Source organism: Stegastes partitus, unplaced genomic scaffold, assembly GCF_000690725.1.
Source record: "Stegastes partitus isolate 25-593 unplaced genomic scaffold, Stegastes_partitus-1.0.2 Scaffold4, whole genome shotgun sequence".
NCBI lineage: Eukaryota > Metazoa > Chordata > Actinopteri > Pomacentridae > Stegastes > Stegastes partitus.
In genome coordinates this window covers 968726-983371 of record NW_007577735.1, presented here as the reverse complement: position 1 = coordinate 983371, position 14646 = coordinate 968726, and the positions used below count along the sequence as shown (strand labels likewise).

The window sequence follows — 14646 nt, the reverse complement described above, 5'->3', positions numbered from 1 at the left end:
ATGTACAGAAATATCTGTAACTTATATACAGTAAATACACACATTTGTACCAGTGCATTACATGACTGTTTCCTCTATGTGGAAAATCTCTTAGAGTATGTTATGTTATTGAATTAATAAAGCCCCAACAACAAAACAGACACAAAAGCTTTTTGGGGCTAATGGTGATTTAACCTCATTCATTACAGATTAATTGCCTATCATGTGAGATGTGATTCATGATTACACAACAGTGACTTCAAACTGCTCCGCTCCAGGACTTTGGCAGGGGCCAATTAGGTTGCTGCCTGGAGGCCTCTCTGCACTACTCATCCTCCCAGCCTCTGTAACAGAAACTAGGATTTCCAAATTCAGCAAGCCGAGCCCATCTGCTTGTTTATTTTTTGTTGGTTATCAGGAATGCAAACCTCATGAATTAACAAATCTGTTGTGGTTTTATAACGCTTTGCCAAAAAAACAAGAACGACAATACAGTCAAACAAACTGTGCAAGTCTGTGTTTTCTCTGCAGGGTTTCTCTTTCTGTTTTAGTGTTGCAAGACAGAAGGATGGAATATCATCTGCAACTGGGAAAATCTTCCTACAGTAAGCTGTTAAAGTAAAGGTCCCGTTACATTTAATAATAGAAAAGGCTGCTGCATGGAGGGACTGGCTGCCAGAGTAAAGAAACCTGAGTGCACAGCTTCCCATGACTAGTGTAGTGACAGACACAGAGGCACTCAGCTGGAAACGTAGGGAAATGAAGAAAGGCTGGTTTGAACATGGAAGGGAACAGAAAGATTTACAGGTGAGAATATGTTGGAGCGAGATAATGATGAAGAAATGGAACAGGAGGAGCGGTGTAGCTGGTAAAATGCAGAATGGAGGCACAGAAGGATAAAGTGTTGCAAAAGCGGGGCGGGTAAAGCTCAGCGGCAGAGGAGAGTCTGATTTTAGAAACTAAAATCTGTGCAATCATTCCCTTTGAAGGACTGTCCCATGGAGGTTTCTCTGTCAGCAGAATCAGATCTGTATTACAGCACATAATAAAGACAGCATTTGTTAAATGTATTAATTCTTGCTCCGCTTCATGCTTTATTGCCTGATTCCAAATGCATCACATGTAGAAGAGGTCAGCTGACATGAAAAAGCTTGTGCTGGCAGCGTCTGCAGCTCAGATGCAGACTTGTGCACCAAAGGCACGGAGCCATGAAATAAACCGAAACACCAGTCAGCCCTGCAGAAACACAGATGCACCACTAAAGATCACATGTGGTGTTCAGTAAACAAACATGGCAGCATTTATAGCTGCAGCACATTTGTCTTTATGATAGGTTTTACAATGAAAACTGCTAAATGCTCGTTAGTCACCACTGCTGTCGGGGTATGTGATTGATACGATTTCTACTTTTTTTTTTGCAATGCAGTCCTCAAAGTTTGTAAAGAATAAACAGGCACCAAATCTACCCCTTAAAGCTCTGAATCTTCACTTTTCCTTGCGTAGCTTCATCTTGCACAACCCAAAGTAGGTCAAATGCTATGTTTCTTGATGCGAATGTGATACTGTTACAGTGCTCCAGTGCTTTTCCAGCCTAATTTTCCCAGCACACAATGGAACAAAACATGAAACCACGGAGACCTGTAGCCTCGCACTCAGGATTCTCAAATCTGCCAAGGGGTGAAGTTATACACACACACAAAAGATCCATCCATATATATATAAACACACACACACACACACACCCCAAAGAGAACTCAACACTGCATGGAATATGCAGCCCAACAAGCAGTCAGCCAAAAGAGATGGTGATGTGCAGGAAGATGCAGTCTATTACTCATGCTGGAGGGTCAAACAACACACACTCAGGGCTTCACAGAGGAAAACACGACGTCCTGGTTTGACATCTCACAAGGAAAAGCAAACCACAGATGGATCAATAGCCTGCCAGGATGTAATTCTGTCATCAAATGTTACATTAATCTATAAACCTGGATCAGACATGCTGCGGTGCAATTAATAAGGAAATGTCAAATAAGGTGTTTAGGATGCAATAACCTGAAGGCACAGCTGCAGAAACTGGCATGAAAAGTGACATTATGAAATAAAATGTAATTGGGGAAATGGTATTATCAAATTAAGACTTTTAGAAAATGTATTTTAACATAAACACTTTTAACTGAATGAACAATTAAATTACATAAAACTAACTTTTAAAGCAGTTCAATTATTTAAAAATGGAATAGTTGTGTTTTAATTAGACATGAGCTTTCTCAAATATGACAATATGCTAATATAGTGATAAACCTTCACTATCCTGCTGTTATCTAACCTAAGTCTCGTGGGCTTTCTGTTCTTGACAAGGTGAAAAATGGCGACATGGGACACATTTATCTGCAGTGTCTTCTGCTTTCAGGTCACAATAAAATGAGGCTCGACTATTGGTCTCGGAAAAAACTCTCCAACAACGCTCGAAAAACTACACCAGCTTCACAAATGACCCAGCCCACAGTCTAAATATCTGAAGTAAACTTATATGAAACGGTTTTGTTAAAATGGCGTCTTTCTTAAAAACAAACTTTTGGACGCTTCTGCCTCGGGGAAAGAAAAAAAACACCAATTTGAGTAGCTTAATGCGAGTCTTTATTAATAATTACCTGCATTAAAATACAGCATGTATTTATATCACAACAACCGTACATTGCATTAAAACGGTAGTAACAAACAGCAGCTACACCACCGATTCCTGGACGGGACAGCACGATAAAACTTACACCGCCACACCAGCTTCTTCCAGCTGGTAGAATTCAGCTGAAACCTCTGACACACAATAACAACAACATTTACACATTTTACTGTACAGACCCCATAGCATAGCAGACAGAGTACAGTACCTTTGCTGTTGCGTTCAGGCGGGCGGCTGGAAGTGAAAGAATTTGTGATGCCGACTACGGTGGTGATGAATGGATGCTGCGCTGCCTAGCAACCAAACGACCAATTAAATAAATGCAAGATATTTATCAGAGAGACCATATTGTACACACACACCTCACTACATGAGCTTCAAATCTGTGTGTAAAACCATTGATCCAGTCATCCTGAATTAACATGCATCACTGTAATCCACAGTTACATAATATGTAGCATACAGTATAGGAACAGTAATAAGACACATATTTCGAAAAGATTTTAGTCCTTTATTTGTTTAAATTGTGCGATTGCAGCCCAGTATTCCATAGCTTTATTTCGGCAGAAACCTGTCTGTCAGCCCTGCAGTACATGTTTACATGCTGGCTGCTGGATCTATAGCACCCTCTGGTGAGCTCAATGGGAAAGTCTTCACTCTGCTGAACTGTGTCCTGTAGAGAGAATTGTGCTGCACCTTCTTAGATAAAAAGAAACATTTCTGTATGGAAGATAACCTCAGGCTATCTCAAGTGTTTGCCAGTCCTAAAATGTGAAATCCTATCTCAGGAGAGCACAGCTCTCATCCTCTGATTCTCTCATCGTATGTGAGACATCTCCTCCAGAAACGGCGTCTTCATGCAGCCTGTGCAAAGCTGATCCATCCACAGAGGGGCTTCGTGCTGCAGAGGTGTGCGGCGAGGGTAGAAAGTGTACGAGAGGTCATAATTCAAAAGGCAGCTCAGAGAGGCCATGTAGAGGTCTGAGAAACGGCTCAGACGTCTGGAGAAGTAGGTGGGGTTGTGACACGTTCGGAAGATGCTGCCGAACTGAGGGTTGAACAGGTTCTTTGTCATCGCCCTGTGTAAAAAAGTTGGAGAAAAACTTAGTGTCGCATAAGGTGCATATGCATTCATATAAGCAGCTGTGAAAGAAGTTGCAGCTAAGCAGAACTAGCAAAGGCACTGAGTTCACTGTGAGCTGAAGACGTCAAGACTCACGTGAGTTCTTCTCTTTCCTTCTGCCATTCCACAAAAACCTGTTTAGACTCTGCATCTCGGTGCGTCTAAGATAGTAAGGAATAGAATGATCAAATTTAGGTCTATGTGAATGAACAAAAAATAATCTCATTCTCAGTTCAAAGGCAAGAACACACACACAAATTGTATTCTTTGTTCTGGACCAGAGTGAAAACGTGGCCTCTCTGCATTTCATTCACACAGTTACACAATCACAAGACAAGAGGGGCTTGTAGACAGAAGTTACATGCACTACCAAACAGCTTGTGAAACTGGACACTTCTTTGCATACATTTTGTGATCACATCAGTTAAGAACTCTAAGGTAAACAGCCTGTATTGTAGGTTGGGGCAGTGAAACAATCGAGGGATTAACTTCTTACCTGCAGGCGCTCCATCAAACCGGTTAAAGCTTGCAGCCAGGTGAGGTTCAGGGAATATTTGTCGGTGCTAACCACTTTGGTTTCATGCTCCAGCTCAGGCACTATGGCTGCTGTACGCCAGCCGTGTCGCAACGTCAGGTCCTGCAACAAATGGTACAATTGTTTTGATTAAGTTGTAGCAGTTGCAAAGAATTCTCGTATCCTGGAGGGACCCATAGACATTCAGTATCTTTATTTAACAGACAACAGCACAGCAAAACATCTGGCTCCTAAGATGGGATGCATAAACACAGTTGGATGTGTGGATATCTTTATTTTATGAGTGAAACTGTTGCTTCCAGTTAGATTTTCATGTGTTGCTGCTGCTTTCAATTTCTAATCTGCTTGAAAGTTACAAACCCAGTAGATCTTTAGGAAGAAGTCAGGAGCTGGTGGTACTTCAAGTCAAAACCTCACACTGTGAAGCTGCTTTTAGCTGCAATGTTGTGCACAACTTGTTTTTTTCTCTATTGCTATTTAATTCCCTTCACTGAGTTTGGGAGATTATATCTTCCTACAGTTTATGATGTTGAACTGTATTTCTGATGACTATCATTTTGTCAATTTTTTATTTATTGTAGACATGAATATATATTTAACCTGTGGGTGTGTTTGAATGGCCTGTTATTCTTTTAAAAATATCATAAAAATTACACAATTTATTAGAGCCACAAACTGTAATTGTAACTGGTAGATTTTCAACATTCCATGAACTCATCAAAATCACTTTAGTTTACATGTCTCATTCAAAAACTTATAAAAAAATAAACCATTTGCAGTAAGCAGGTCCAGTAAAAAATGAAAAGTTATCGTGTTACTTGACACGACCAAGAAGCCATTCACTTCGATTCATTTGGCTGTGACTAACAGTCACATAGCAATTCAGGGACTATTTGGCTGAATCTGGGTTGAAGCCAGGTTGTGTTTACACGGACAGGAGACAAGCATAGAAACTATTTCAAAATGTCAGTAGTGACATATGTACACCTTTTTTCTAGTATTGGTGACAATTGTGGGCACTTCAAAAAATGTTGATTCCAGGTTTTTAAATTTTGTTAAATCAGTCATTTTTCATTGTTTAGAACTTATGGCATCAGGACTTTTATACTGCAAAAAAGACCTCTAACCATGGTTGTGACGTTTCCATAGAGGGGCATGACTCTATAAAGCAGTGAAAAATTAACCTACATTGACATTTTTACACAGTAAAAAATGTAACAGGAGCAAAAGACACCTAGTAAGTGCTTGAGGTGCAGAATGTTAAACCTCACTCTGTTTTAATTTATCTGATTTTGTGTGCTTGCCTTGTGTGAAGCACATTGAATTGCATGTGTTTGAAAGGTCCAACACACGCTATCATGTTTTGCTTTCTTTGCTGTTTAGACACAAAAACAAAACTTAAAAAATGTCCATGCTTCAGTTGTTATTGTTCCTATAAACCTTCACAGTGCACAGTTACCCAAAGCATTCTTTCTGTGTCTCTGAAGCAACATCAGGCAGCTTGTACTGCCATCTAGTGTTGGAAATGTTCAGTCTAAAGCCCCTCTGACCGCACCCAACTGCCACGCTGGGTTTTCAGAGCTGTGCTGTCGGTGGAGATAGCGGGTTTCTGGTAATGTGTTCTTATGTACAACAAATCACAGCATCCCCACCAGTTGTGCCTGAACATTAATGCCTATTAACAAGGCTAAAAATCAACATTTCCTGAAATAAATTCCACTTTGCTTTAATATATGCTGAAGACTTCCGATAAATGTAACACAAGAGCAGTATCTCAATCACAAAACCACAAAGAGTCAGTCAGAATGTGGACCCTTTTGTACTTACAGCCAAGTCACTATAAAGATGGTCTCCAAAGTAAAGAACCTTTGATCCTCGCCAGCCGGTCAGTCTGAGGAAGTCAAACAAGTTTCCCTGAAACAACAAGTGAAAACACGTATCATTTACAACATGTAAAGACACATCCTGGAAGAGAAGTCCAACTAAGCAAATGACCACAGGCAACGAAGTCTTCAAGGGAGTTAGACAACAGCCTGAAATATAACTGACCTGTTTGTAAATCTGTCCTTTGTCCAGGCTGGTAATCTTTTCCCACTGCTGGTCTCCGTTACCATCCAAGCGTCTGAAAGGTCTGCAAGAGTAACAATTGTGAAACATACTGCCAAGATCACTTTCCGAAATTAAAACCTAAAGTGACTTTATTGTGTGTAATGACAAGGCCGTGCACGAATTACTGCAAACAGTTACACACTTGATACAATCGGTGAAGAAGTGAGGTTTGTCTGCCTGCACGATGACAACATCAAAGAAGTCTCTCCAGTTTTTTCCCACCATGTGTGTCATTCCTTTATCCCTGCATACAGGAAAAAAACCTAATGTAATCATTTGCAACAGATGATTATGAGTCAAAGTGAACTCCTGCAGTCAGGGAGCTTTAGTAACTAACACTTACACAAAGCTGAAGGGACTGTTGGTGATGAGGAACAGTTTCTTTCCATGATTGACCAGTCGATGCAAAACAGCATCGGTCTCTTCTCCTCTCAGAATGAAATTATCTGTAAAGCAAAGGAAAACGAGCCAGTAATACACAGTAACTGTCATATGTGCAGGAAATGTGCAGGAAAACTTTAAAAGGAATTCTTACCGAGATCTTGCATGACCCATTTGTACATGTAGCCTTTGAGGTGAACCATACCAATTGCTTCCTGAGGATTAAAAATAAAGGTGTTAATGTTTTTCACAACATGTTGAAGAATTGCAGGGTAATCTCTTTAATCTAGAGAGAGTATTTCCAACTGGGAGATAAATCTGAGCTACTGTCACAAAAGAAGAAAAGGTCCAGCACTTTGAAAACAATCAACATTAGTTAGTTTTTTTGCTTTTGTTTAGTGTGTTGTGTGACCTGTTTGTGCATTTTCAAGATCCACAAACTGACATAGTCCATCTCATCATTACTCATTTACATCACCATGTAACACATTTTCATAGCACCTGCTTCGCTTGCCATTCAAGTAAAGGAGGAGCAGCTTTCTCACAGTCCGTCATTATTTTCTTAGTAGAGCCACATTTATTGGGGTTACGGTACGTAGCTATACTGACCAATTGACCAATTAGAGCAGACTAAGCTTTTCAGAAGTAGGGTCTTAAAGAGACAGGGGCTTAAAACGAAGTGTTTTCAAACAGAGGGTAAAAAGAGGTGCTCCAGAACTTACCAGCATGAGAAAAAAATGTGTTATTTTAATATTAAGGCATATAAACATAGCAGACCTAAAAAATGAAATTATAAATTTGTAAATGTGCATAGGTTGGGCTTTTTAAGAACCTGTCAGTTCGTGTGCCAGTTTATTATTCTGGAAATATGAAGATGAAGTGGGTGCGCCTGTAACTGAAAACTCTCGCACCTCAGGACAAAAGGCAAAGCAGATATTGTTCTTTGCTCTACCCAGATGAGTTCACTGCCAACATTTCCTACAGTCAGCAGATTCCAGAGCTTCCAGCTGAGGAATCACAGTACATTTAAACAGTCAAACACACTAAATAACTATGTTTCCCAGTGTGAGCTACAGGGTGAGGTCTGAACTTCATAAACAGACATGTAATACAGCGAGTCAGGGGGCAAACTCACAGAGACGTCCTTGAAGAGGTGAACTGGATCATATTCAATGTCATTGGTGATAAAGAAATCATTGGCCACAGCCATGAGAGTCATCTCAGGAATGGAGAAGATGTCCATGAACTGCTTCACCTTTGGTCCCTGTGTAAAAAAATGCATGTTAATGCCTGTTAATCACTTCTGTTAACTCAATGGTGTTTTGAATGACTTCTAAATCACATTAGGAAGCATTTACAGCACAACCCCTACCCACTAAGAGGCCTCCTGAAAAGAGCCAATTCCCTGAGGGATGTTAGTGCCACACCAAAACTACTTTGTGTTGGAATGTTTTTCAAGGAGGATTAGGAAACAGCAAGAGGGAAACTTCCTGCTGCAGGGAAGCACTTTAAAGGACCTGATGGGCTGAAAACTATTTCAGCCTGATTCCAAACGTCTGAGTCCAAATTGCTCCTAATTGGTAAACATGTCACTGTAACTTTTGTGAGTGCCAGACTCAATAGAGATTTCTACTTTTTGTGACCGACTGAGTGCATCCTTGTAGAAAATCAGAGCTAAAAACAAAAGAGTTCGGACACAGAGTTCTCATTGACTGCTTTTTAGGGACTGGAACATTGCCTTCCAGCTGACTCATGACGACAATGGAACAAATGAGATTACAAAATTCACTACTGGGATTTGTGTAATCACAAAGTCAGGCAAAGCTTGATGTTTTGAATATCTACGGACAGCACAGGATTAAACCCTGAACTAGTTGTTTGAGAGCGGCCAGATCAGATTATTATATTCTCTTGAGTCTGCAGTCTTAAGAGGGGCTGTGACATCTGTGCCAAATCAAATACATGTTTCAAAGAGAGAAAGGAACAATAAGTGTAATCAATGTCAGGCACTTACTCCAGTTATTTATTACACTATTGAATGAATATGCCTGATAGACATTCTCCAGATGTATTCATCTTGCTGTACACAACTCTGCTGCATTCCTCCTTACCTTTCCATAGAAACCGCTGTCCTGCTGCAGGGGCACATGGTATGTCCCCCCGTAGAGCTGAAGGACCTCCTTGTCTGGCACTGGGCTCAATCCCCTGAAATATAAAAAAAATGAATGACTAGAGCTACAAAAGCATGCAGAACATTACTGTATCAGACAACACAAGTAGAGTTTGGATGCAGATGTGATATGGTGTTAAATCTGACTATGATGCTCACTAAATTGCTCAACACTAAATTATTATTACACATTTAAGAAAAGGCATAAAAGGAAACAGAGTTGGTGATCTTCTGTCCACTTTATTATACACCACACAGAGAGCAGCGAAACAAGCTGCACTCGAATTTTAAAATTAAAATTCTTTACGCTGCCCAACAACATCCATCACTGGTCTAAAAGTTCTAACTGACCCATCTGGCTTTTTTCTTATATGCATATATCAGCAGTACAGTTTATTAATATGGTTTTAACTCTCCTAAATAATCACCATCATTGTATTTTAGCTTCTATGTGTGTATATTTCAGCATATCTATTAAGCATATTCAAACGCATAGTTAAATAGCCTGCTTATACATATATTTGATTGTAATTGCTACAACAGATTACAATCCATATGGCATAGGTGGATCCGAACCTTTAGATTGTTCAAAAAAATGCATTTCAGTGTTGCCTAAAAGTGAAACTCGGATTCTGCAGCCATCAACAACGTCTTACCGATACACCGTTCCAGGCTGAATGTAATGGAAGGCATCTATCTTCATGAGTAGACCCTACAGAAGGGAAAAATATAGTTTTACTTGTAATCATCTGTACAAAGAATATAGACACTTATAGCCTGAAATAGGATTTTAAAAGAACACACCTTTTGGATATCATAGTGAAGACCCCGAGCAGCAAAGTTTGGGATGTAGTCATATTTGCGGATGCCCTCCGGATACTGTCAACCAAGACGACAAAGTTAATGAACTGATTTAAAAAGCTACTGTACAGCCAATATATTTGACACAACCACTGTAAAACACACCTTGAAGTGTTCGATCAGGAAGCCTCTTGCTGTGTTATAGATCATTGTGTTGAGGGCGTTTGAGTACAGAGCCAGCGTGTAGTCATAGTCGAAGCCGTAGATGTCCACCTCGGCCAAGTCGACTTCGTTGTTAGCATAGATGGCATTGGAGTTCAGAGACTTACATGCACCTGGTGGGATCAGGTCTGATGCAGGAAGGAAAGATTGGAAACCCTCATTTAAATCAAACAATTAGACAGAAAACAATGATTAAGCAACAATAAAACTTATCATTTGAGGTAGGGTGGGATTAGAGCTTTCACACAACCAGGCTAGTTTTAACAAAAGAAATAAATCAGTATTTTTTATTTTAATTAAGTGTACTGATTACACACTTCCGCAGGGGAGAAAGTAATAACTCTGCTGCTGTTTTCAGTCCAGTGAGGCTGGCAAGCTCAGCGGAGGTTGCGTAACGAGGTTCTAAGACGTCAACTAATTCTTGACTCAACTTGATGAATCCAAAAAGAACATTTTGTACGGGAAACTCCATACTAATTCGACATACACGCGCACGGAGGAGAAAGCGGTCATTACGTCTTGCAATAGAGGTTATCTATTTTTTAATCTACCCACTATTTTGATTGCTGCAACCACACAGCTACCACATGCACACTGACTAAACAAACAGTTTACATTTTGTTCCTGAGTCAGTCTCTAATGCCCTGACTGGAGTAGGAACACAGAACTGTGTCACTATTGACCTGTGTGAGAAAGTGGGCCATGGCCTTTTGTCCTGGGACAGTTGAATGAGGGCTGCAGCTGGGCAGCAGACACACATCCACCAACCATGAGGCTGTGTTTCCCCCCAGGCCAGTCCACTACTGAAAACACCTTTCTTTCCATGCTGAGTGAAAAGACTTGATCAATGATGTTGAAATTCTAACCGGTGGTCCAGCTTTAATTAAAACAATGCACGTCAAGAATTTGTTGTTGCACAGTCAGTCACTGAGAAAAAAAAAACTTTCCATCTCAATATTAAGACCAAATGCACATTGTTTAAACAGGAAACACTGATATGTTGTGGTGGAATTGAATGAAGCCATACTTATTTGTAAAATAAGATTTGACATTATATAATAGGACTGGTTTATGAGTTAAGATGCACTTCTATAAATTCAGTCTAATAGTCTCAAAAAGTAGTTAAACCTAATTTCAGTGTGACCAGCTACAGCATTAAAATACTGCTTGCGCGGTAATGCATTAGCAACAGTCATTTGTTATATTAAAGCTGAAGGGGGCCACTAAATGCAGAATTCAATTTAAGATTCTCCTGAATACTTCTAAGAGTCTACATGGTTTGGCTCCTCCCTACATCTCAGATGTTTTGACCCTTTGCTCTGCACCTGGACCTGTCACTTAGAGAATCAGCCGCTGGTCAAAGTTCCACAGTCCAGGCTTATAATAAAGAGGGGACTTGCTTCAACTGTTTTAGGCCCTTACTGCTCAGTTTATAGAGTTTGTCTTACTGTTGTTCTTTTCAGTATTTTATTGTCTTTACTACTCTTTAATGACTTACTGTCTCCGTTCAGTGTGTTATTGTTACTTTTTTCTATATTCTAATGTTTAGCAGTCTGCAACTCCAGTTTTGAAAGGTGCACTCGAAATAAAATTTTATTTTAATATTATTATGCTGCATAACACACACTTTTACAAATGACAATTTAACTGTATTTTGATTATGTACTTCTAGTTAAGTAAGACTTGGAATTCAGGGCTTGTAGTTGTGATTAGATGCAGTTAAACTGTTATTTGCTTACAGACACTCCGGATGCCTCATCCTGCATAACACACTAAGTAGGGCTGGGTCATGTACACAAAATAAACAACTCTGACATGTTCATGTTTTTTGCACAAACATGCAAGGTTGAACACGAACACATGTTTTTATAAACAATGACAAGTCTGATCACACTTCCAGTTTCAATGCATTTTCATTTGCAGGTGCTGTGCCAAATTTACTACCACCCATTGGTGCAAATATCCTTCTGTCTGTGCGTTATTATACCTGCTCTGGCCCTGGATTATAATTAATACAGTTGCTTTTAGCAGTTCTAATAGTTCTAAAGGTACAGTTTGACACTTTTAATGCAGTTTCACACTTGCTAAAAAGTGACTGCAGCCCCTACACTGTGATTGAAATGTTATGAATGTATCAGAATGACTTGATTTCATTAATAAAGGTTATATTCTAAGGATAATAGTCTGTAGGATTACTGCAAAAAAAAAGATCATTTCTTTATTTTATATATGAAACTTGTCCGCAAACCACAAAATTACGGTGCAGTTTCAGAAGCAACACTATCATATTGATCAGTAAATGTGATGCCTGATTACACTTTAAACTACAAACATCTCTTTGGTCACCATTATTCAGAAGAAATGCTCACTTTTCACAAAGACATACTTGTGCTAGCACCACAGATGTGGACTTTCCCGTTATGACTGTTTGACTCACATAAAAGCACACAAAGATGTGGTAACTGGACAGCAGGACAACCAGGTTTTGGCAGAACAACGTAATCTGTTTTCACTTCGTGCAGCCGAATGCCAAAATATGGAATCACGTGCAACCACAACAAAACTGCAAAACAAACGTTTCAAACGCATGCAGAAACTACAAAAACAGATCACTCGTTTATTTTTTTTTTCATATCAAACTCTTCTGTAAATCATGTTTGCTACAGTCAAGTTTAAAAAAAATAAAAGAAAAGAAGCATGCCAAATAATTACATCAGGAACTAAAGAATAGCACTGATCAGTAAATGTGATGCCTGATTAAACTGTAAACTACAAACACTTCTTTGGTCACAATTATTCTGTTTGAAGAAATATTAAATGTTCACAAAGACATATCTGTGCCATTAACACAGATGTGCATTTGCACGTTGTGGCTGTTTAGGTCAGATAAAATCTCATGGAGACCAGTGAAAACAGGACTTTTTACGCAAAACACCTTTATCTGTTTTCTCTTATTGCAGCTGGATGCCAACAGAAGCAATAGTCACACCAAACCTGCAAACACACACGTTTTAGTCACAAGCATAAAAGTACTCTGCAGAATATTCGCTGGGTGGGTTTCAGGGCCAAATAAAGGAACTGCAGGAGAAGACATGCAACCGGACTTCTCTTTGCTGACTGTTTTTCTAACCGCTCGCTGTTGGCTAAACTTTTCCCTGAAATGCATTTGGCACAAAGGAGAAGCAGCAGCATTAACGTGCCATCTGTGCGGCTTGGATACGTGAAAGCGGATGAAGGAAAGCCTCAAATGTACAAATTGTCTTCAGTTCCACGCGGATAAACACGACGTGACGTGTGGAGGGTTATGTCAGGACAAAAAGACGAGGGGTCCCTGGTCTTACCGTGCACCAGCCGCTTCATGTCACTGTAGCGAGCCCACAGGTAGGATCTCTGGTCCATGGGCTCAGCCTTGGAGGTGAACGACCGTCTCCTCACACCGGGGACCCCCGGAGCACCCACGGGCTCCTTGGTTCGCTTTTTGTCCCCGGCTGCTCGTATTTGAGGCGCCTCGCTGGGTGAGGACGCGTCGCCAGTCGGCCTGTCCGAAATTTGTTCATGACTTTCCCCCTGATGCCTCCCTGCAGACAGCGAGCAGGAGGTGGAAAATCTGTTCACTTTTGGGGATCTAGCAACAGGGGGAGTCCCGTTTCCTCTCGCTAAGAACGTGCGAGCTATTGTGGCGCCCACCGTCTTCAGAGACATTTCTGCCACACGATGTAAACACGCCTAGAAGCTGCTGCCTCTGCAGGCTGGGGCAAGAGAACAGATGAAAACATATCCCTCATGTGGCCCCGCCCCGAGCTGCCAGCCCTCCGATCCAGGCACACTTCCTGCAGCCAATCATGACTCCAGAGATCTTCGTCTCTGTCATTCAATACACACGACTGTGTTTACTTTAAGTTTCCTCATTCAATCAGCTGCTTCACGTGCACGCTTTGAGCAGCTTGTTTCATTTTATCAGTAAAGATGATACCGTAATGTAGGAAAGGATTTTAATATTGCTCTGAAAATAAACCTGCATAAACACCGTGCAAATAGACAAAGAGCCTTGAACAGAAAAATAGTATTATCAGAGGTTATGAGGTAGTAAAATCATAGCACACATTATAATGAAACATTGCACATGAAAATCATAGTTTACATCTGAAAATGAACTGTTGCATATGAATTTAAAATATTTCACTCAAAAATGAAATATTACACATGATACTGAAGCTGATTTTGCACATCTTACTATAACTATTGAGACGGATTGATATTATTGTTCAGGTTTAAGTGTCTGATGTTTCAGCTACCATTAAAGAGGATGAGTTGTGCACATGTTACCAACAATAACCATAATCACAACAATAATGAGAACAATAACTTCATAGCTTCATGTATATAGTACTTTTTAAAGCAAACATTTACAAAGTGCTTTTGACAGATAAATTAGGGCAAAATCAACCAGGATAAAGTGATGAAGCTATAAAACCCTAAAGTCCCTCTCTGGTCATTTATTTAAAAACTCATCTCTGTGTATCGAAGCTACATATCTAGAACTTTTTTCGATGAAAAATCATCTCATCCTGCCTGAAAATGGTTGAGATCTTTAACCTCTTAAGACCTGGCGTCCACATGCGTGGACATCACATTTTGTGTTA

The 14646-nt window shown here is 40.1% G+C and overlaps 1 protein-coding gene across 1 annotated transcript; it reads right to left on the bottom strand.

The window, feature by feature from the left end:
- Positions 1 to 2596: 2596 nt before the first annotated feature.
- On the bottom strand, positions 2597 to 13784 carry nt5dc2 (5'-nucleotidase domain containing 2). Its single transcript, XM_008278428.1, has 14 exons — positions 13345 to 13784; positions 9947 to 10131; positions 9785 to 9859; positions 9637 to 9692; positions 8922 to 9015; positions 7946 to 8074; positions 6965 to 7025; positions 6773 to 6875; positions 6572 to 6673; positions 6370 to 6451; positions 6148 to 6234; positions 4282 to 4422; positions 3882 to 3946; positions 2597 to 3741 (listed from the first exon to the last, which is right to left on the bottom strand). The coding sequence occupies exons 1-14, from the start codon at positions 13703 to 13705 to the stop codon at positions 3480 to 3482; spliced, it is 1803 nt and encodes a 600-aa protein (XP_008276650.1). The 5' UTR covers positions 13706 to 13784; the 3' UTR covers positions 2597 to 3479.
- Between the last annotated feature and the right edge of the window lie 862 nt (positions 13785 to 14646).